Source organism: Plasmodium malariae (assembly GCF_900090045.1).
Source record: "Plasmodium malariae genome assembly, chromosome: 4".
NCBI classification, from domain to species: domain Eukaryota; phylum Apicomplexa; class Aconoidasida; order Haemosporida; family Plasmodiidae; genus Plasmodium; species Plasmodium malariae.
In genome coordinates, this window is record NC_041778.1 from 80,419 (window position 1) to 103,611 (window position 23,193).

At 18.8% G+C, this 23,193-nt stretch overlaps 1 protein-coding gene across 1 annotated transcript; it reads left to right on the forward strand.

Annotated features, from left to right (window-relative positions):
- Positions 1-899: 899 nt before the first annotated feature.
- Positions 900-2,772, forward strand: PmUG01_04011400 (PIR protein; the record flags this gene model as incomplete). The annotated part of the gene is made up of 3 exons (XM_029003107.1): positions 900-902; positions 1,232-2,485; positions 2,608-2,772. 3 exons carry the CDS (start codon positions 900-902, stop codon positions 2,770-2,772), a joined length of 1,422 nt encoding a protein of 473 aa, XP_028859574.1.
- Positions 2,773-23,193: the final 20,421 nt, after the last annotated feature.

Here is a 23,193-nt window from a genome sequence, read left to right on the forward strand (position 1 = left end):
GTTCTTTATATTATTAACTATAATTATTCTAATTAATAAAATTAATTACTACTAATATTATTATTTACTATTGTGAATTAATTTTATTAATAGCTTTTAATTACTTTTATGAGATGGCAATTTAAATTTGAAAAAATTAATAAAAAAATATTGTAAAAAGTATGTTATTTAAAATATAATAAATAATTTAATGAAAAATTATAAAAAAAAAAAAATCAGAAATTTTAGAACGATGTCCTTTAAAATGTAGAAAAACTCGTAGAAAAATATTTCCATAATAAAAAGGAAAATAATTTTTTAAATAGTGCAGTTATAATTGGTATAATTTATCACATACTAATTTTTTAACATATTTATAAAAATTTATATTTCAAGAGTAACAATACCCTTAATTTATACTACTGCCTTATACATATTAATAAAATTATTTGTAATGTATATATTTAGTTAATTTTAATAAAAAAAAATATATATAATATATATAATATATATAATATATATAATACAATAACTAGAAAAACAAATTCTGTAAGTTCATTATATATATATAGTTCTAAATATCAAATCCAAATAATTATTCAAAAGAGAATTGTAATTATGCCAAAATCATATATATAAGTAATATATTAAACGAATAAAATATATAAATACATAGTTCACATAAATTGTACGTTATATACATTAAAAAAAATGATAAAAACAAATTATTCTATTATGTAATATCTTAATAAAATAGTATATTACCTTTATAAATTATTATTTTGAAGTATAATATTTTCTGAATAAGTTCTTCAATTTATTGGAAATAAATCATAGTTATTTTACTATTAATATTTTAAAAATTAAAAACTTTTATTGTTTTTTGCAGTAATTATACTACGAATTTTTAATCCTGGAAAATGGTTAACTAAATTTTATTAGTAAAAAAATACTTATATAATTTCCAAAATACATATGGAATATTGCATAATATAAGAACAAATTTTTTATTTTTATTTTTATTTTTTACATTTAGATAATTGAACATTAAAAATAATAATATTTTTTATTATTTAACTTATATCAAAATAAAATGGAAAATATAAATGAAGAATTTTTGGTACACTTTTATATTTTATAAAAAAATTATTAATAATTTAAATAATTTAAATTATTCAAATTCAAATAAAAATTTCCTCATTAAAAGTATAAGTTATGTCTACCTAATTCATTATTTCTTCTTAATATTTAGAATAAACTTTTAGAAGGATCACAATCAAGTAATATATATAATAAATTAAATGAAAATGTCACTGGAAGCCAATATGATACAATTTGTAATGTAATAAATAAATCCAAAAATAGAAATGGTTTTCCAAGCGGAAGTTATGATCTATGTAAACAAATTGCAAGAAATGCGGATGATTTATCAAAAATGTTAAATAAAAGTGGATATAATAATCAATGTTTACATTACACATACTGGATATATTATGAACTAAAAAAAATTTTAAAACAAAACTCGGAAGATGTTAAAACAAAACAAATAATTAAATATTTGGAATTGAAAAATAATATTTATAAGGAATATCAATTACATAAGTGTCGACCTGACATTAAGGATAACAATATAAATGAATTAAATGAAAAGGTTGATGAGAAATATTTACATGATTATTTTCAAAATTATGATATTATTAAAACCTACTCTGCGTGTGAACGTGCTACATTTCAAATCTACAAGGAATATCTTACTAATATTAGTAAATTATACATGAAGCACAAAAAGGATAAGCAATGCTGTGATGATCCATTTTGGGATAGCTGTCCAGATTATTTTAAATGTCCAAATGAATTTGATCCTAATAATCTCTTAAAAGTATTAAATTCTGACACAAATGGTAGATGTAATAACTTAAAAAAATTAGAAAAAACTTCAAAATCCGTTTATCCAATGAGTTCTGGGGGTTCCCAAACAGATATTATAAGTTCATTTTATTTTATTAGCTGTCCAGATATTACAGATAAAAGACAGAAATGTAATGTGTTTCCTTCTTACCCTGCATCTATGATAAATCCTTCTTCATCCTTTACTCAACATCCACCTTATCATGTAACTTTTACGATCGATGGACAACCAAGAACTTCTGTAGATACCTTGTCACGAAGAGAGAGACCAGGATCAACTGCAAATTCAGTACAACCGGAACATTTACCCTTTTCAGATCAATTAAGTCTAAATGGGTCTCCAGAAACTAAAGAAAAAGATGTTTGTACAACACCAGGATATGTAAAAGATTCATCAGGAAATTGCAGGGAGCCAAATGTGCGTGAAACACCAACTATTGGATTAAGGATAAATGAATATCATCCCAACAAAAAAAGAGCTTATATATCATTCAAGAATAATTCTGTTTCTTCTAATACATTCAACATTTTTTTCCGTGCCGGTATCATATTAACTTTGATAGTGGGAATAATTTCCATTATTTTTATTTATTATAAAGTAATTTTAAATTCTCAGTAAAATCCAAAATATATTAATTTACTATTTCTAATATAAACAAAATTTAAAAATTATAAAATAAATAAATTATGTATGTTTTTTATTACTCACTTTTATGTTAGTTTACTCCCTTTGGAATATGTTTTCGTAAAAAGATGTCAAAGAAAAAAGGAATTGACAATTATTATGATGATCCGTATATGCGGCATTTTATAATCCGTGCTCCAAAATCGGTTAAAAGAAAAGTTGGAACTAAGGGATTAAGATTTTCTTATTATTCCATGTGAAACCATATATGTTTATTTTAAAGAAAATTATAAAATATTTTGAAAAATCATATTAAAAATCTCTCGGCAAGAGGTCATAAAAGCATTTATATTTAGTAAGAGCATAAATAAAAGAAAGTTAATGAAATGCAATTATTACATATAATAAATATATATTGCAAACTATGAATAATTGTAAAATGAACCATGTATAGTAGTTATGTGTAACTATATAGTATAGCTTATGTATTAGAAAATAGTTAAACACAGAAATTTTCTATAATTTTACATATAATATTAAAAATATAAAAATATATAAAAACATATATCATTAACAAAAGTTTAGTAGATCCTAAGTATCCATATATTGAAACAAAAAAAATCTTATATTAAACAACATATATAAAACAATAAATGAATATTAATTATATAAGAAGTTCCAATATGTTTTGGCTTACATAGAAGAAAATACAACAGTAATGATGCTATGTGAAACTGAACAATTAAATCCTTAAATAACAATGTATAAAATTAAAAAAAAAGCATATGCACATATCTAATCAATAAATTTGAAAGAAGGATAACGATATATATAAATATTTAAATATAAAGGAATGTAAGTATCCCGATACTAAGATTACGTAAGAATATTTTCCAGGAAATACATAACTAATTTTAAGAATTATTCCTATATTAATGAAATTTTTTGCGTTCCTACACTTTTATTAATGCAATAAATAAAATACATTAATACATATTATTATATTATATTATGTTATTATTATTATATTTTTTCTTTTTTTTTTGCATTTATTTATGCGTTATAACTAAAATCGTCTATATTCTATAGAAATTATAAGTTAGTTTTTACATCGATATATTAACTCTTCTAAAATATAATAAAATTTTTTGTATTATATTAAGACAATTTATAAAATAATATTATTACAATTCATTATTTTATATAGTTGAATTAAAGTGTTATCTATTATGTGTAACATTTTTTTTTGGGAGCACATGTACAATTACTATTAAAAATAGCAAAATATAAAAAGAATTGAATTTTAACTATAAATAATAGAAAAAATGAAATTATTAATTTACAACACTAAGTCATTCTCTCACACTAGCGTAGAATAATAAAATATAGAATGAGAGATAATGACGCATAAAACGCATTATCCATATTATTTATATAATATATGCATATGTTGACTACCTATAATACATTGAAAAATATATAATTGTACTTATACTAATATGCACGTAAAACTTATGAAGTATTTCACTGGAAAATATATTACTGAAAATATTTAATAGCATTTAAAGTTATTTAGCTTTTTAAAATATTATATCATCATTGTGTTGTATACAAAATATTGCACATAATATAAAACTTAGTATTTTTTATAGACAATTTTTAAAATTAAAAATATATAATAATCATACTTTCTTTCATATTTTATACATCTACTTAATGTAAATATTATTTAGAGTAAATACTATGAAATATAACAGTACAAAAATATACTTAGATATATGTTAATTGATAAATATAATAATGTTAATTAATTATTTTATTAGTTGTAACTAAAAAAATAATATCATTAATATTTTTATATCAGATAAATTTAATTTTATTGAGCATATATATTTTTTTACATTGTTTCAAATATAAATTTATTCATATGCTTTTTTTTTAACTTTTCATAATATTAAATTTAAACTTTTTAAAATAATTTTCTTTCTAAAATACATAATGCATTTAATTCTTTTTTCTTTTTATGTATTTTCAATATTTTTGATGAAAATAAAAAACGTAAAATATAAAAACAGACTTAATATATCATAAAATGAAATACTATTATGATATTCTTTAAATAGTAAATTGAAGGAGGTATATTTATTTTGTGTTAACAAATTAGTAGACCAAAAATGTTAAATAGCAAAATTATAAATAATAATATTTTTGCGATAACTATTCTTATGCTATTTTGAAAACGCTTATTTTTAAAGAATTGTATTTATACATAAATTATATATAAGTATTATATATATAAATTAATATTTTTATTGTATGAACTCAACATTTGTAAAATATTTAAAATATATCTCCTAAGAAAAGATTCATAGAATAATAATATAGTGCACTTTCAAATATCAAAATTACATAATTATCTATAACAAATTGAACTTTATCGCATACAAATATATCTATATACTATATATTAGAATAAAAAAATATATAAATACCGTAATATATACATTTGTAAAAAATAATTATGCACTTCTTCCAATATTTTTTCATATATTAGAGAAAATCATATTTCCTTTTATATTTCTATAAATTCCCCCTTGATTATATACTTTTTATATATTATGATTACCATAAATATAATATATTTAAGAGCAACTATTTCACTATGTCATATTTTAAAAAGTTATAAATTATTCTTATATGTATTTCCCTGAATATTATTATTTAAGTTATATATTTAATAGAAATGAACTAAAATGTAAGGGATTAAAATAAAGAGAAAGCATACAACAAAAAATTTGTATAATGGTATATTCAAAAAATAAAAGAAAATTTAACCATTAATTTTTCAATATAACAGACTGATTAAACATAAATAGTACAAATTAATTTTTTATGCGAACTAAATATTCACAAATATTAATTATGCATGAATATTTACTTTTATTCATTTAATTTACTCACCATCCTTTATCTCTTATGTACTTCAAAATAAAGATTAAAATTAGAAGTACTTTATTTACATTATGATGTGATAATCTATGGTTTTCGTATTACCATTATATTTTTCTGTAATTTTATTTACCATTTAATGTATTAAATAGTTTTACAATATAATACATTATATTTTTTATTTTACATGGAAATAAATATTTATACATAGTGTTAAATTATTTTTTCATATAGTTGATAAAAACTGATAAAAAAATAATAATATATAACATCATTTTAATTTATATGTTCTAATATATCTATCAATAATTACAGAAAAATAATTGTTATATTTCAATGTATTTTGTATTAAACAATATACGATTTATACTATATACATGAAATTCTAATGTTATTATTTTCTATTGTAGTGTTATAATATATATTATATTTTATTAAGTATATATAATAATTAATTTTTGTACAAGTAAATCCTAATAATTTTTAATATTTTGAATAAGTATCAAAGCCTTTATCATATCAATTATTACATATAATTATACATTTATTAATTAAAATTTAGTCCGAAAGAAATCCATTTAAAAATGTTGAAATATGCATACTCAGAATTGTGTAAATATATATATATATGATAAATATGACTATTTTAAAATCATTCAAAAGTACAATATACGCATAAATAATTAACATTTATGTAATTGTTATAAATATAATATTATCTTCAGTACATTTTCATGGATTGTACTTGCCACAACTCTACAAATAATTTATTATAATTCATATATTATTAATTCACAACTTTAGATAAAATACTAAATATAAAAAATTATTAACAAGATATCTGCAATACCATGATGTCCTATATTGGAAACAAATAACAAAAAGAGCATAATAAAAAAGAAACCTACTATCAGCATTAATAATGATTTGGTCTATACATTATTTGTTTTCAGACAAATAAATTAAAAAAGATTATTTGCATTAGTACAGATAAGAATATTTATATGTGATGGTATGCATTAAAAAGAAAACAAATGCAATAGTTTCATTAATTATAATTTTACACAATAAATTTTATTTTTTTTGCTGACGTAACCTAAATATATTTTTTTATTGTAAGTTATTTGGATTGTTCATTGTAATGTGAATATTAATTTTATGTAAAAATATATACTTCATTGTCATATAACTTCGAAATATAAATAAAATATATCCGCCCTTGTAATATATTTATTTAAGGTGATAAATAATAAAATATATACAAAATAAATGAATAGTAAAGTTTTCTATTATTATATAACACATATATATATTCTTATGTACATAATACTTTTCTAATTTATTTATATTAATATGTATTCATTAAAAATTATTCTATTTACAAATAAAAGAAGTAATTTTGTATTTTTTTTTATATCTTTATTTACAGTGAACTAGTGTATTAATATAGAATCATGATGGGAATTTTGCTTTATTCCCGTAATTTTTACTTTTATTATGCACAAATATTTATTTATTATAAATAAGTGATAATACAGCTATCGTAACAATTAGTTATAAATAATTTCTAATTATTCCTTTAAATCTAGTAACTGAATGAAGTAGATTTATCGAAAAAAAGTTATATTTTCAGAGATGAATTTAAAGGAATTAAAACAAATATTACAACTACATATTATACTTTAAAAAATGTTAAAAACAAAAAAAAATTAGGGAAGTATGACTACAAACGGTTAACTATCCAATTAACGATAATACTGCACCAGTATATTATGATCAAGCTAATTCTTAAACTTCACTATAAAGCTGTATAAGAATATACTACAAAAGGTTCAATAAATATGAAAGAAGTTTTATTTTAAATAAAAGTCACAAAGAACCTTTATTATTATCATATGGTGCACACGATTTTAGTGAAATAAAAAATAAATTTTTGAATAACCGAAAAGCATTCAAAAAAAAATTGTAGTACATATAATTGTAAGAGTAACTCTTATTGTGTAAAAAACCGTACGGAATAAATGGATTGCTTTATAGAAAAAAATGAGTATATTCAGAGTAAGAAAAGCTTCATTGTTCAAAATTTCAACAAGAATTCATTATTACAATTTTCATTCAAAAATTTGAATATAATGAAACTTGAAACAATGAAATTCTTTAATGCTTAGTATTCGTTTCGTCTATATGTAAAGTGGTTGTACCTCAAAAAAAAGAAAAATGCAATTTGAGAATAAGTATTAACTAACACTAAAGATCTACCTGTAGTCAAATTGCATATTTAAACAGAATCAGAATCTTAGCATAAATAGTAATTATCAACATAAGATTAAAACAAAGATACTAGAATTAATCAAAGGGAAGACATAAAATTTTCACGAGATGAATCATCAGAAACTCACCACGTTCTAAATCTGCAAAAGGAATACACCATATGATATCACATTACAGCCTCAAATTCCTGAAGAATCAAGAGTACTTTCTAATCTAGAAACTACTTTATTACTTGCTGAAGAATCAAATGCTATATCAGCTCTCTCTCCTTCTTAACCTTCTAAAAATCCTAGTTTAACTAATAATATTTGTTTTATTATTGGTCGAATAAATAAAATAAATAACATCCCTAATTAAAAAGCTACTAAAGATCCAGAAGAAAATTCACATAATATAAAAATATCATCTACTGTAGTAAGTTTCCTAATTACTACTCCATTTTTCTTTTTTATTAGAGTAAAATAAAAAATAAACATTTGAAGTAAGTTAGGAATTTTATTAGTGTAATAATTCATAATATAAATCCGTTTCTTTTTTATATTATAGAACAGTTTATTAGGAAAGTTTTAAAAAAAAATAAAAGAAGACAACTAAAATTACTTAAATTACTAGTATCTTCATTTTCTGACAGTAAAAGTACATTTTATATACATAAATAGCTGGAACAATCATTATACAATAAAGAAGAAATCATAAATAATTAAAATAAACATAAACATAACACGAAAAACAATGTAAATTTTTCAAAACGAAAAAAGCATAGGATAAAAACTATTATAAAAGTACTAGAAAAATACATAAATGAAGAACTACAATATAACAAAGGAGAATTTGTAGAAATAAGACTAAACGAGTTCACAAAAGAGGAACATACATTCACTCCTAATTTAAGAAATGATGAACTAATAATAGATAACATTAATAGTAAAAGTATTATTGAAAAAAAAAATTATATTGAATAAATTCGGAGAAAGACATTGAAATCTTTTTGAAATCTTTTTGAAATCTTTTTGAACATATGAATAAAGTAAATTGATTTACTAGTTTGAAAAGGAATTGGAAAAGAAAACAACCGTATGTAAAAAAATCTGAAGAGTTAAAAAGATAATCGTCAAACGAAACTCAAAAATTTACATTTTTAGAAAGGGAATAAGACCTACGGACACAGTGGATATCAAAAAAGTGTATGATTATATAAAAATACTTGGAATAGGAATGAATAAACGAATTAACACAAAAATTACACAATATATCAGAAATATATGAAACCGAAAAAGCTAAAAATGATATATCACTAATAAAATTAGAAGAATTGTAATAAAGAGTTATGCAAAATTATATAAATATATAAAAAAACAATTACTATTTAAACTATGTATTCTCCTATTTATAATGATATTGGAAATATTATAAAAAGAGAATTTTATAGAATATGGGGAAATGCATTTTCATAATTCCATAAATGAATGGAAGACAAAACTAATATTAGTGTGGACATCAGGAATTACAAAAGACACAACTGATATAAACGCACATGTTTTGAAAAATAGAGAAAATAAGGACAATATTGGCTTATATTGAAAGAAGGATTTAGAAAGGGGATAAATAATTGGATAAGAGAAGTTCATACATATGTGAATTCCATAGTTAATGATTCGAAAGTAGAAAAATCAGTTGAAATATAACAAAAACAAGTTTTATAAATTCGTAGGTATACATCCAAAATATATTCGAACGATATTTTCTGGAAAATATTTGTTATCAATGAAAAATATTTCTTAAATATTCTGATATTATAATGGAACAAAAAAAAGAAGAAGGATATAAATTAATGAGCAATATAAAGAAAAAATCACCCGTGAAATTCAATGAAATGAATGAAGGTGTTTAAAAAAATATTCCTAATACATATAATTTTTTTTTGCTTAAGAATAGATATAAAAAATTTATATTATTCCTTTATTAAATAAAAATAAGATGATTTTAATGTATACATAAAAAAAAAAAAATTATTTTTTTGAATTAATTATTATAATATGAAATTACGAAATTTTAATCAGTGTTTTTTATTCGATTGAATAATAAACAATTTTTTTAGCAAAATTGTAAGATATGATTAATTTTTAATTTATCATTTTAACATGTACATTATTTTCCTATATATATATATAGATAGATAGATCAGATTAAAATAAAATATTTATAATCAAGTTCCCACAATAGTAATTAAAAAAAGTATTATTAGACTACATAAAAATTGTTTTAAATATATACATATATATGTAGCAAATTTTTTTCAGTTCCCCCTAAATAATTAATTTGTTTAAATATCCATTATATGATTTATTATTGATACTTTCTAACTATAGAATATTAGGTTTTACCTAAAGAATTATTTATTCATAGCATGTATAATAATAATATAATTTTTAATACACCGCAGACAAAAAATGTATCACCTTTTTTGATAATATATAATTTTTTGATATTAATATATAAAGTCACATGTTATGTTTAATAGTGCTTATTGATATATACAATATAACACATTATAAATTAAAATAAATTTTGTATTAACCTAATATGTAATTTTGCAAATAAATAAATTATTCTTTGAATTATAAGATACACTGTCACGCTATATATTCAATAAACAATGTTACGTTATAGAGATAAAATACAATTAATAAAAACATGTTTTATTCTTTTATTTGGAAACTCTGAATTTGTAAAATAAAAGAAAAAAAGGTTTAAATGTGTCACCTGGTCTATAACTTCCTTTTTGTTATTAATCTAAGCTTTATTGTATCCTAAATATTACATATGAAACCTAATATGAAAGACAAATATATTTAAGGTATATAGGAAATATTAGCATTGTCTCTAAATTAAATATAGGGAATAATTCTAAGGAATAAAATAGCTTTAGCATTCATACTTAAATAATTATAAGTGTACATATATATTCTATAATTCATTTATTCATAAACGTATGAAAAACATAATACTCATCAATATATAACAAATAATTTATTATTATTCTGTAATAAAGTAATAATGGTTAAAGTTGTAAGAATTAAGAAGTGAAGTTACATTATACATTCTTATTCTATTACTTATTATTATTTTTTAAATAGGTTAATTTTAAAATTATAAATTATACTATTATCTTTTTATCTTATATTTTTATTTATATCTTTTTGTGTTATATAATATTATATAATTGCAAAAATATATATATATATTGTTAAATTAACCTTTTTAATTAAAAATGTTTATTTAGAAAATTAGACAACAGTCAAAAGGAAGTTATCTCAAAATTTTTAACTAATTTTAAAATAGGTTCATACTATATCATATAAAACATAGAAAAAATAAGTGCTATGTTACTATTAGATTAAATTCTATGCTGTATTTATTTTATCAGTTATTCTTCCTTTTTTTGTCTATGCTCAATTTATAACTTTCTTGTATTTATAATAATATATAATTTCATTTCATTTTCAATATTTATCTAATAGGAATAGATCGTTCTCATATTCTGAAGATTATTTATGTTAAATATGTATAATTACAAAGGTCACCATAAATGAAAATAATAATATTGGTCAATACTTTCCAAATAATAAGTGTTCCATATTTCTTTTTATAGTCATTTTTTAATGCCTTATTAGAATGTACAAAAAATTTTTAAAATACAGTCTTTGTCCATACATTCACTTCAACACTACATTGGAATAATAATATTTAAAATATAAAGTATTATTATTCTATTATATATATATACATTAAAAAACTATTGCATATAAATTTTTACCATGCACACATTTGTTTTAATTTTTACTAATTTGTTATTTAGTGTTGCGTTCAAAATGTATCACAAAAGACAAAATATACATTAAGATAAATAATTTTTTTTCAAGTAAATTAACTTAGCAATACATACTATATATATAATATACGAATAAATAATTTTCTTAAGTTTGGCTTCATAGTACTAATATACTATATAAGACCTAATCTAAAAGCTCCAAAAATATAAAACTAATATTATGGAACATTTTTTGATATTTCTGTAATGAACATTAAACTTCTATTACATCTTATACAAAGCTATAAATTTATTTAATATAATTAACAACACTATCTTTTAAAAACTTTATGAAAATCATTTTTAAAAACTAACAGATATTGTTGTTTTCATAAAATAAAAATTATTTATTCATACTTGTATATACTGGCTAATTTTATAGAGAATCTCGCAAAGATTTATATTTTTTTAAATAAAATTATTAAGTAAATTATTATTGAACTTTACATATAAAGTATACTACCATTCAATTTATAGGTTCACGTAGTCCCACTTTATCCCCATTTTATTTATAAATATATAAAAAAAAATTAATATACACATAAATTTATTATATATTTTATAAATATAAAATAATAAATTAACATAGAAAACTACTTTTTAAATATCAATTTATGTAAAATTAATTATACATATATATATATATATATATATATATATATATATATATATATAATTTTTTAACAAACTGTTCTTTTATACATTTAATTAGAAATATACATGAATAAGCATTAATAAATAATTTATTATATATTTAATAAATATAAAATAAATGAATTTAACTTATTTATTTCTGTCCATAAATCAAAAGTATTTTATAATTAGCAAATAAGTTTATAATATTATATTCAGAAATATAGTAAAAAAATAATATATGGCATAATCGTCAATAAAAAATTCATTGTTAAAATTACATTGTAAAAATAGTGTAAATAAATTTAACTTATTTTTTCTTTACTACTTTTTATAGATATTAATATTTTTTAGTTCACAATCTTGATATAATTTTTCCAATATATTTAATGAATCGATTTTTCTATCTTTTCATATAACACATATATAAATAATAATTACATGTTAAATTACCATAAGAATGTTAATTATTTATATATAAATTTGTTTTTTCAAGTATATTTGCTATTTTAATTATAAGAATTTAAAAAAATATATTTTGTGCTTGTTTGAATATGCATTTTTACTATAATTTCGTATATTTTTAACATTGAAATTTTTGATTAATGTCCATATACTGTAATAATGATAATTTTAAATTAAAATTAAATTTAGACAATGCTACACCACGTTAGTTAATTATATACTTCTAAATTATTTTTAAAAAATATAACAGTAATTTATCTTAATACAATAAATGTAACCTTAACAAAAAATACTATGTATTGTTCTAAGGTGATTTATTGAGTACTTATGCTTAAAATATATAATTACGTATAAGTTCCATATTTTACATGCATATTAATCAAATTTGAATATTATCATTATTATTTCATATGTATATGTATATGTATATATATATTTTTTTTTGTTATTTTAATTATTATATATAAGCAAAATTATTTTAAAAAATTTTGTATAATACATTACATGATTTTAAAATATTTTTCTTTATTTTAAAAGTAACAAAAGAATTATGAGTGATATATTTTCTAATTCTCCGATTTCACGACACTTTTCCTGTAATTTTAATATATTTTATCAATTTTTATGTCCAAAATAATAAGAAAGTTTACTGGTATGAGCAGAAATATAAGTATCAATAAATTTTATTAAATAAATTAATCACAATTTGTCTAGTTGTAATAATGTTATATATATCTTAATGTTTCAAAAATTATTTTTAAGTGTATTATTTTAATTATTACAAATTTTACTTAAAAAAATTACTATACCATTTTTATTTAATGCTTTTTTTTTCTTTTTATTTTTGAATACATTTTATAATTAAGGTTATATTAAAGAAAGCAAAAAAGTCTTAAATTTTGAAGTGATAGAAAGTATTAAACAAAAAGTAAAACAAATTCTCCATTGAATATTATCGAAAAAATTATATTGCTAAAAATTTAACTACCATAAATGATTTAGAATCCATAAATAAATTCTACGTAGTGATAGAAACAAATAAACTCTTTTTCTTTACCCTATTAATATGAATATGCCATTGTTCCTATGAGGCAGAACAATTGCTGTAATTCATAATATTTATATATTTTTTGTAATATTATATTTTTACCTTAAAACTAATATCATATTTATATGTAAGTTCTCATATTCTCTTAAACATTATATATAGATTTACCTAATTTTTACTAAACTACTCGAAAGTCATGCAAAAAGAAAATCAACCTAAATCATACATCATATATAGTAGTAAGCACATAATTAGATGCTATAACATACAAAGATTTTCAACAAACAAACATTCATTTAAAAGAGAATTTTCAACATAATTTTGAAAATTCGATTGATTCATTAGCATTTGTTAATTATCTTGAATAATATAAAGGAGAATTAAAAGAACTAATTTGAAGGAAAAAACATAACTTAAAAGATAAATATGTATTGTCATTGATATGTAAACAGTTAAAGAAGTCGGATGAGAAATATGAAAATACAGTATATGAAGTATTCGGTAATGCATATTCAACGTCAGATCAATTCGAAGATAGATCTTTAGGTAAATATTTTAAAAATTTTCTAAAGACTGATTCTCCAATATTATTAGCCTTTTCCATTTTTTTAATATTTATCGTAAAAAATACTGTACAAAAAGAAGGTTTATTTATAGAATTTTCATTTGTGGCACCATCAGTATTTTAGTTTGGATTTAAAATAGTAAAAACTACTAATAAACCATAAGTATATCTAGTTAAATATGTATAAAAAAATTTTTAAACATATATAAGGATCATAATTAAAAGAAATTCTTGGAAAACGTTAAATAAAATACATTTATTTTAATATACATAAAATTGTGTATATTTAAGAATATATATATGCTGAAAACACCATTATTGTGTAATATATTATTTGTATTCAATTTTTATCCTAAAAAAATGTTTTAACTTTATTCTAATTTCTACTAATGTTAATGTATCATTTATAACTATGGTGTTTTTTTAAATTATTAGTTTTGTTTAACTATTATAAGAAAATAGAAATATTCAAATTTTTCTTTTTTTTTTATTAATTTTTTTTTTATATATATATTATAAAATCTCTTATATATCTTTGTTTTGTTTATTTTTTCGAAGTTTTATATTTAGACTATTTGTTTTAATGAGTTTATAATTTATCCTATATTTTTTTATTTTATAACATATGTTTTAATTTATATTTAAAATTTTAAAGATATAATATTATTAATACCTATACTTCTCTCCTTCAAGTGAATTCATTAAATGAAACAGTAAACATGCGTCTTTTATGTTAATTATGATAATTTTGTATATACAATCAGCATAATTGACACAAATTTTTTTTAATTATATATAGTAATTAATTTCGTAATAATTTTTACTTAACAGAAATTTTTTTTATTTGTGAATTTTAATTTTTTCATTTGAATTATATTCATCGTCGGACATATGAATATAGAATATAATTACTTCTTTTATACCGCAAACACTAAACTGATTTCATTTACATTTTTTAAGTACCCATATCAGCGTGAATCAATATATTATGTTATTTTTCGTACGTCTTATGACATGCTATTTCAGTAGTAATTTTTTATTTTATTTATCTTATAAAGTTTTATGGTCTATGCACTTCTTTATTTAATACTCCACATAATATAGAATATTAAATAAGAATGAAATTAATTTGATGTTATATATATATATATATATCATTAGTTACATTACATACTTATTAATTGTAATCAGTTTTTCTTTAATAAGTCAAATGCTATAAGTTGTCTAAATATATTTTGACCTTTGAAAAATAATGTTAAATACATACAATAATATTCATTTTGCACATTATTATTTTCTCTTTTAAATATTTCAAAAAAATTTGACCGAACTTTACTTCAAAAATTATGGATACTAACACAACCTCTGTTTGGGTATAAAGATAAAATTTCCCAGAAAAGCATAGTTCATCATTTATATTATTAATATCAATAAATTTTAAACAAATATTCTACAAAAGAACATTCTACAAAAGTTCTTTCTAAAAGAAAAAAAAATAAATAGGTAAATAAAATAATATGATATAATATAATAAATTAAACTAAGTAAAATACTATCTATGAAATTATGAACGTAAAAAATTATAATAATAGAAGAGGATGATTCTTTAAAAATTTTACTTAACACGAAGTAATAAGGTGCACGACATGAAACAATAGTTTTCTATAGAAAATTTTTAACTTATAATTTTTAATTCTACGAATATTATACATGTATTGTAATGCAACTAAATAATAATAATATTAAAAGAATCTTTTAAAATAATTACTTATTTTATTATAATTCATGTTATCCAATTTTTTTGTTAAATAGGAAACAATAATTTATTTATGCTTTCCATATTTATATGAGAAGAGAATATAGTAATTTATATGAATGCTGGTTCTTAATACTATATAAAATAGGACATTACCTTCTTATTAAAAGATTTATTAAATACTCATTTACTAGATAAATTATAATTTGTTAATAATATTTTCATTTTATATATGTTCCATTCTTAATAATTTTATTTTATTATTTACTTTTTTTTAACTTTTCAAATATTATACTTTTTTAAGAACATAATATTATTCTTAATTGAAGAATTTTCATAATTAATATTTAGTACTTTTAGATGATATTAATGTACTGTAAACAATAAAAATATAAAGATATTATATATATTAATTTCATTGATTTTCTTATATAATAAAAAAATAGTTTTAAATTTCATGGAACAATGCAGTTATATATATATAACAAATATAATCATATGCAATATTTTCTTATTTAATTAATTAGTGAGATATATAAATATATTGTAATTAACTTAGCAAGTCATATATACTCACTCTACCCATTTCGGATACACAAAATAAATAAAAAAGAAAAAGTAGACTATATATAAGGGCTTTTATTTACAAAATGTTCATCAAATATATGATGGATAATATTAGTCAATTGTGACAAAATATAATTTAGATTGTTCTGTAAATTTCTCTTTTTAAAAATTATTGTTTTTTAATGTATATATGAGTTACTAAAATATCTATAATTCAATGAAAAATATTATGTACTTTCTTACCAAATATAAATAGAGACGAGCAATTTTTAAAGAATTTTTAAAAATATAATTAAAAATATTTTATAAAAATGTGTTCGTTAAATGAAGTTAAATAAATAAATATATATATATATATAAGATTTTATAAATTTCAATATGTATATGAACAAAATATATAAAGTAAAATTCACAGAGAAAAAAGTGTTAAAAAGATTTATCTATTATGGTATTAAATTTTGTCCTTAAAAGAATATGTATAAGAAAATAAAACATACTTATAATTCCTGATTAAAAATGTACCACTTAAAATATAAATGATTCTATTACAAAAATAATTTTTATTCGTAACATTTTGCAATATAAGAAAATTTATGTATAATTACCTCATATATAAGTACATATATATATATGTTTTATACATAAATTAACAATTTTAATATCATAATGTAATATATAATATTAATTAAAAATTTAAAAAAAAATAATTTATATATTTTATTTATAAATTTTTTTTAACATGATACAAAATTTCCATTTATTATTTTCATTTTTTGGGTCTCACAGGCCCTTATATATATATATAGCTTAATTATTAAGCAATGGTATTTTTCACTGTACACATCTCCGATAACTAGAAAAAATAATAAACATAATTTTCTCATGCTCTTAAATTTATAGACAAGAAAATTTTCTATTTAAGTATAATCATCAAAAACACTAATATATATACTTCTTGTAAAAAAAAATGTTTTATTCATTACTTTTTTAATTATATACTTTATAGATATACGATTATATATTTTTTCAATCCTATCATAACGAATCAATTAACGAAAATAAAATTCATTTTTGTAAATTACACATTTATCATTAATTCGTATTTATTTATTTTTACTATACTAAAAAAGGAATTATTATTATTATAAATATATTTATAATTCTTATCTTATATTTTGGGTATTCAGAATACTTTTAATGCTTTATTAATATTATTTTTAGCACCTTTATGGAGAAACTTACATAACCAGTCAAAAATAATTATTTATACTTTTTCAGTTATAAAAAAACTTTTATTTATTTTTGTTTCCATTATTTTAAATTACGCCTTTACATATATACAATACATTAATATAAAATTATTATTATCACAAAAAAAAAGCATAGTTGTAATTGTAACCGTTAGTAGCTTGCCCAATTTAGATCATTAGTGTGCTCACATGTTTCAGTAATAAAAAGTAAAAATAGAAATATACAATATGTATTTATAAATTTTCTTTATAGTATACATTTATGTAAACCTTATAAAATTTAATTAAAGGTATATTTAAAGTAAGAAAAATATTACATATACTTAGATATTACTTAGTTACAACGATTTATAACTACCTTATGAACTTTTACATTATTCCTCAGAAATGATTCTAATTTTATTTATTTTCATGGAGAGTTTCCTTCGTCAGTTTAATAACATTAATTAATGTGATAGTAAAAATAATAGAAAAAGTATATGAAATTATGTAAAATGTTTTTGATTATATAAAGTAAGCATTCGTATTTCTCTAAAAAACATACATATTCTTTTATAAACCATTCTGTTCTAATAAAATAAAATTTATTGTTACATAGAAATCTGCGAAATTACGTATATTTTTTAAAACACTATAATGATGAGATTTATATATATTTATAATGTTTTTACAAAGTTATAAATTATTTCTAAATAAGAGTACTAACTGTTATTATTTAATAGGACATTAAAGGATTCTTAATTTCTATAATAGTTCTTTTTAAAAATGCATATAAATGTACATGGAGAAAAATATTAACATATTAAAAAAAATGGAGTAAAAAGATATTTAGCATAAAAGTATTCTTTGCAGCTAAATAATATCAAGTATATTTATAGCAATATATTTTTACAAATAAAAGTAACAAAAAGAATATATATATATAAGATATATAAAAGGATGATAAAAAATATTTAGGAATATAGATTATTTACTAATTTTTATTATGAAATAATTTATAAAAAATTCGTGTAATTCTTTTTTAATACTTACTATTAAAGTCATATTTTTAAGAGAAAATATAAAAAATTAATATTTTCAATTTCGTAAATATTTTATATAATGAGAAAATTATTACATATCTTATAAATTTTACTCTATACATCTTTACAATAGGATTTATAAAAAGAAATATCTTATTTTATTCAAACAAATATTGTTACTGATCAAAAAAAAGTTATATTAAGTTTATTTGAAAAAAAAAAAATTAAAAGAAAAAAATTAATATATTTAAAAGAAACAATAAAAATAGTTTTTACAGATAAATATATTTCTTTAAACACTAAATCAATTTGAAAATCTGTCTTAACTATAATTCATTCTATTATATAATACGTAGATATTGCTATATTTATAAGGGTATAATTTTGGTATTTTTTATATTGTTTTATGATTTGAAACACATATATTTTAAATAATTAAACAAAATTTTTTACATAAAAATTAGTGAAAGTAGAAACTTCTATTATGTATATTAAAAAATAAATTACAAAAATATATAAAATCTATTCAATACATTGAAATTAATAAATTAATTTTTTTACCTTCTCAAGAATTCTATGTCATATGGATTTTCTTAAAATTTTTTCCTTTTTCTCTATTATTTTTATAAAAATATTTAATGATTTATTTGTTTAATAATGTCAAGAATAAAAACAATAATCCATTTTTGTCGTCAATATAATTTATCATATATATTTAAATATATATTTATAAAATATTATTTAATCAAGATTATGTGAACAATAACTAAATGATAAGTATACATATCCTGTTATTCATTAAAATAACCTAGTAATACCCAAAATTAATAATTCTGAACTAACAATTTCTATTAAAAATTAAATAACACAGATAAATACTTAATATTTCATAGAAATAATCTGGACTGTAAACATTGAAATATTTAATTTGTTCTGGATTAAATGTATAAAACATAAATTTATAGTATTATTAAATATACATATTAACATTTTTTAATTTCTTTTAGATATAATATCATGTATTATACTCACTTTTCCTGAATATGTGTTCTATAATGATTTATCATGCTTCTTCCAATAAATAATGTTATTAATGTTATATAGTTATAACCTATATAATTTTTTTTTCCAAGTATATTGTTTTAAAATAAATGATAGAATATTACATATATTTTCACACAAAATTTTATTTTCCTATTGTTAAATTAATTAACCACTTTACATTGGTATTTACTATAATTCAATTACTTTTTTTCAACTATTCTAATACTACTAATAGAATCATAAAAATATATCACCACAAATATATATGCATTGATTAAACACGAAAATGCGTGAAATTTCTTTATTCATCTAATGTTTTTTTACAATAATATTTTTCTTATTTTACGATAGTACTACATTAATATTAATTTTTGTTTTATTAATCAACTACGTTCAAAAACCACTTAACGCATTTATACAGTATATAATTATACAAACATTTAACTTATATAAGACTAATAAAAATAAAATAAAATAAACAAATAAGTTAAATTAATTAATCCGTTTTATATAAAACGCATAATTCAATAAATATACAAAAAAAATTAAAGAACAAACATAAATAAAATAACCAATTTTATTCACTAAGTTCTTATTACTTTTCTTATATATAAATATTAGTAAGAGGACTCTATCAAAAACAATTAAAAAAAATAAGTCTAATATTATATTTTACAATTTATAGTAGAACCTACTATTAATCATAAATTTTACAGTAATATAATGCATAAATATAATAATATTTATAGTTAAACAAAAAAATATATCAGAATAAAATTATTAAAATGAACACAACGGATGCTTATTATTAATCCTCTACTATTTAAAAAATCATAAAAGATGAATAACTGTTAGTGCCTTACAAAAAAAATTTATTAATCTTTAAAAAAATTATTTTATAATAATAAAAAAATGAAAAAAACAAAATTAAATTAATTATCATATATATTATATGAAATTACATATATAATGTAATTCATTAAGTTTTATTGGTTTTCTTATTTTTAATTTAATCCTTATATCTTACAGAATAAATATATCACTTATGTAAAAAAAAAAATGTATTGTGATAAGGTTGATTCAAAGCATAAATTATTTTTTATTTATATAACAAAAAAAAAAAAAATACGTATATATATATACATATATACTATGTAATTACATTAATTCACTTTGATTCTTCATACGGAAAACAAGACACGTTTATTCTTAATTAAAAAAACTAATAATACTTTTTCTAATTACTTCAGAGAATAGTAATTTAAGACTAAAATATAATAAAAAATTATCTAGACTATTTTTCCCTCAATTACAAATATAAATTGGCACACACATCAAAAATAAAATATAAAATGTGCTTTAATATATTTGTATCAAGTTACATATATTTTTCAAAAAATTCTTGTTTTATACAGAAATATATATATATATATATATATAACGATATTGTGTTAAACTGAAAATATATTTTAAAATAAAATATGAATAACATTATAGGATTCTAATTTACAAAAAAATTAAAAGTGTAACTTTCTGCTGTTGCAGATCAAAAAACTTCATCACCTACAGATCTATATATTATATCTATGAAACTCCATATATGTTTGTTATTTGTGTATATCAATTAAAAAATTATAGAATTTAATCCTTATAAAAAACTACCTTACGTAAAGCAGGATACGCCCTATTATGTAAATCGCTTTTTATTTGCATTAACTTTTCATATTTTTTAGTCTTTCTGGGGATAAAAAAAAAAAAGACCTACTAATACTGTAATCCATAATATACATAATGGTGAAAATATTAAAAACCAATACTTAGCAGAAAATCTCCCCCTCTAATAAAAAGAATAGCAAATAACGTAGCATATAATAATCCAAGTAATATATTCCAGATAAATGAAGCAAAAAATGAATCAAATTATATATATATAGATTTATTTATAAATTTTGAATCAATATTTTCAGCTTCTCTAACTTTCTTTTCATAATTTATTTTCTTTATTATAACTTTATCAAAATATGTTTTTCCCCAGGTGTACGCAGGAGACTTAGGGTCTCTAGATTGTTCATGACGTCCTCTATATTCAAATGAACTTTTACAAGATCGTTTAATTTTTCCTTTGTTCCCATTATATTATTAGATATATCTTATATTTAGTATTTTCCAAAATTTTAACGCTTAACTCTTCTAAATTCTGCTATTAATCGATAAATTGTAGTATCTAATATTCTATAAACATTGTGCTTCTTATCCAAATTATTATAAAAGTTAACCTAAAAAAACACATATTTAAGTTTAAAAAAAAATAAATGCTATCAATAAGCATTAATAAAAAAAAAAAATAATAAAAAATAAACAATTCTAGTATTTTTAATTATTATTATCATACCTCATCATTATTAAAATAACATATCAATCCTAAAAGGATAAACGCCGCAATTTTAATAAAAAAGAATAACTTAATTTACTTTTTCATAATACAGATTTTTAATAGTGTAATATAACCTGTTGAGAACGAATTAATAATTATTTATTATTCGTTTACTAAGGATACTATATTTTCTTCTCTTTCTTCATAAAAAATTAATAATATGTATATAACTACAATGTATTTTATAGCATTGAAAATATAAATGAACTCTTAAATTTTTTATTAATTTTTATCCTTAATGCTATTTATAAAAACCAATCATTAATTAAAATAATATTATTTGAATTCACTTATAAATATCTAAAATATATTATTAAATAATTTCATATGATACATTAATTATATAATTATTATATTAATCCATTTCACAATAAAAAAAAAAAATATATTATCTCCTAATATTTGAAACAATTTATATTAATAAATTATATAAAATACAGAACATAGATAATATAATGTTCCTTATAATAAGGAAATAATTGATAATTTTATTGTTTTCTAATTAATAATTATTTTATGCTAAAAATTGTATTTCGGAGCAAATGATTATTATTGTTAAAAAATGTTAATTATCCTATCAATTTAATAATGGTACTAATAAACTAAAAAAGAATCATTTTTAGAAATTTTGTTTTATACTATTTATAAAACTCTTATTCTTTATGATTTATTATATACTTAAAAAATCAGAATTATAGGATATTATTTAACGTACTAAAAAATATAATTTTTAAAGGAAAATAAAAAAACATTGAGTTCTTATATTTATGTCATAACAACTGAAAATTATAATTTTTAATTAAGTT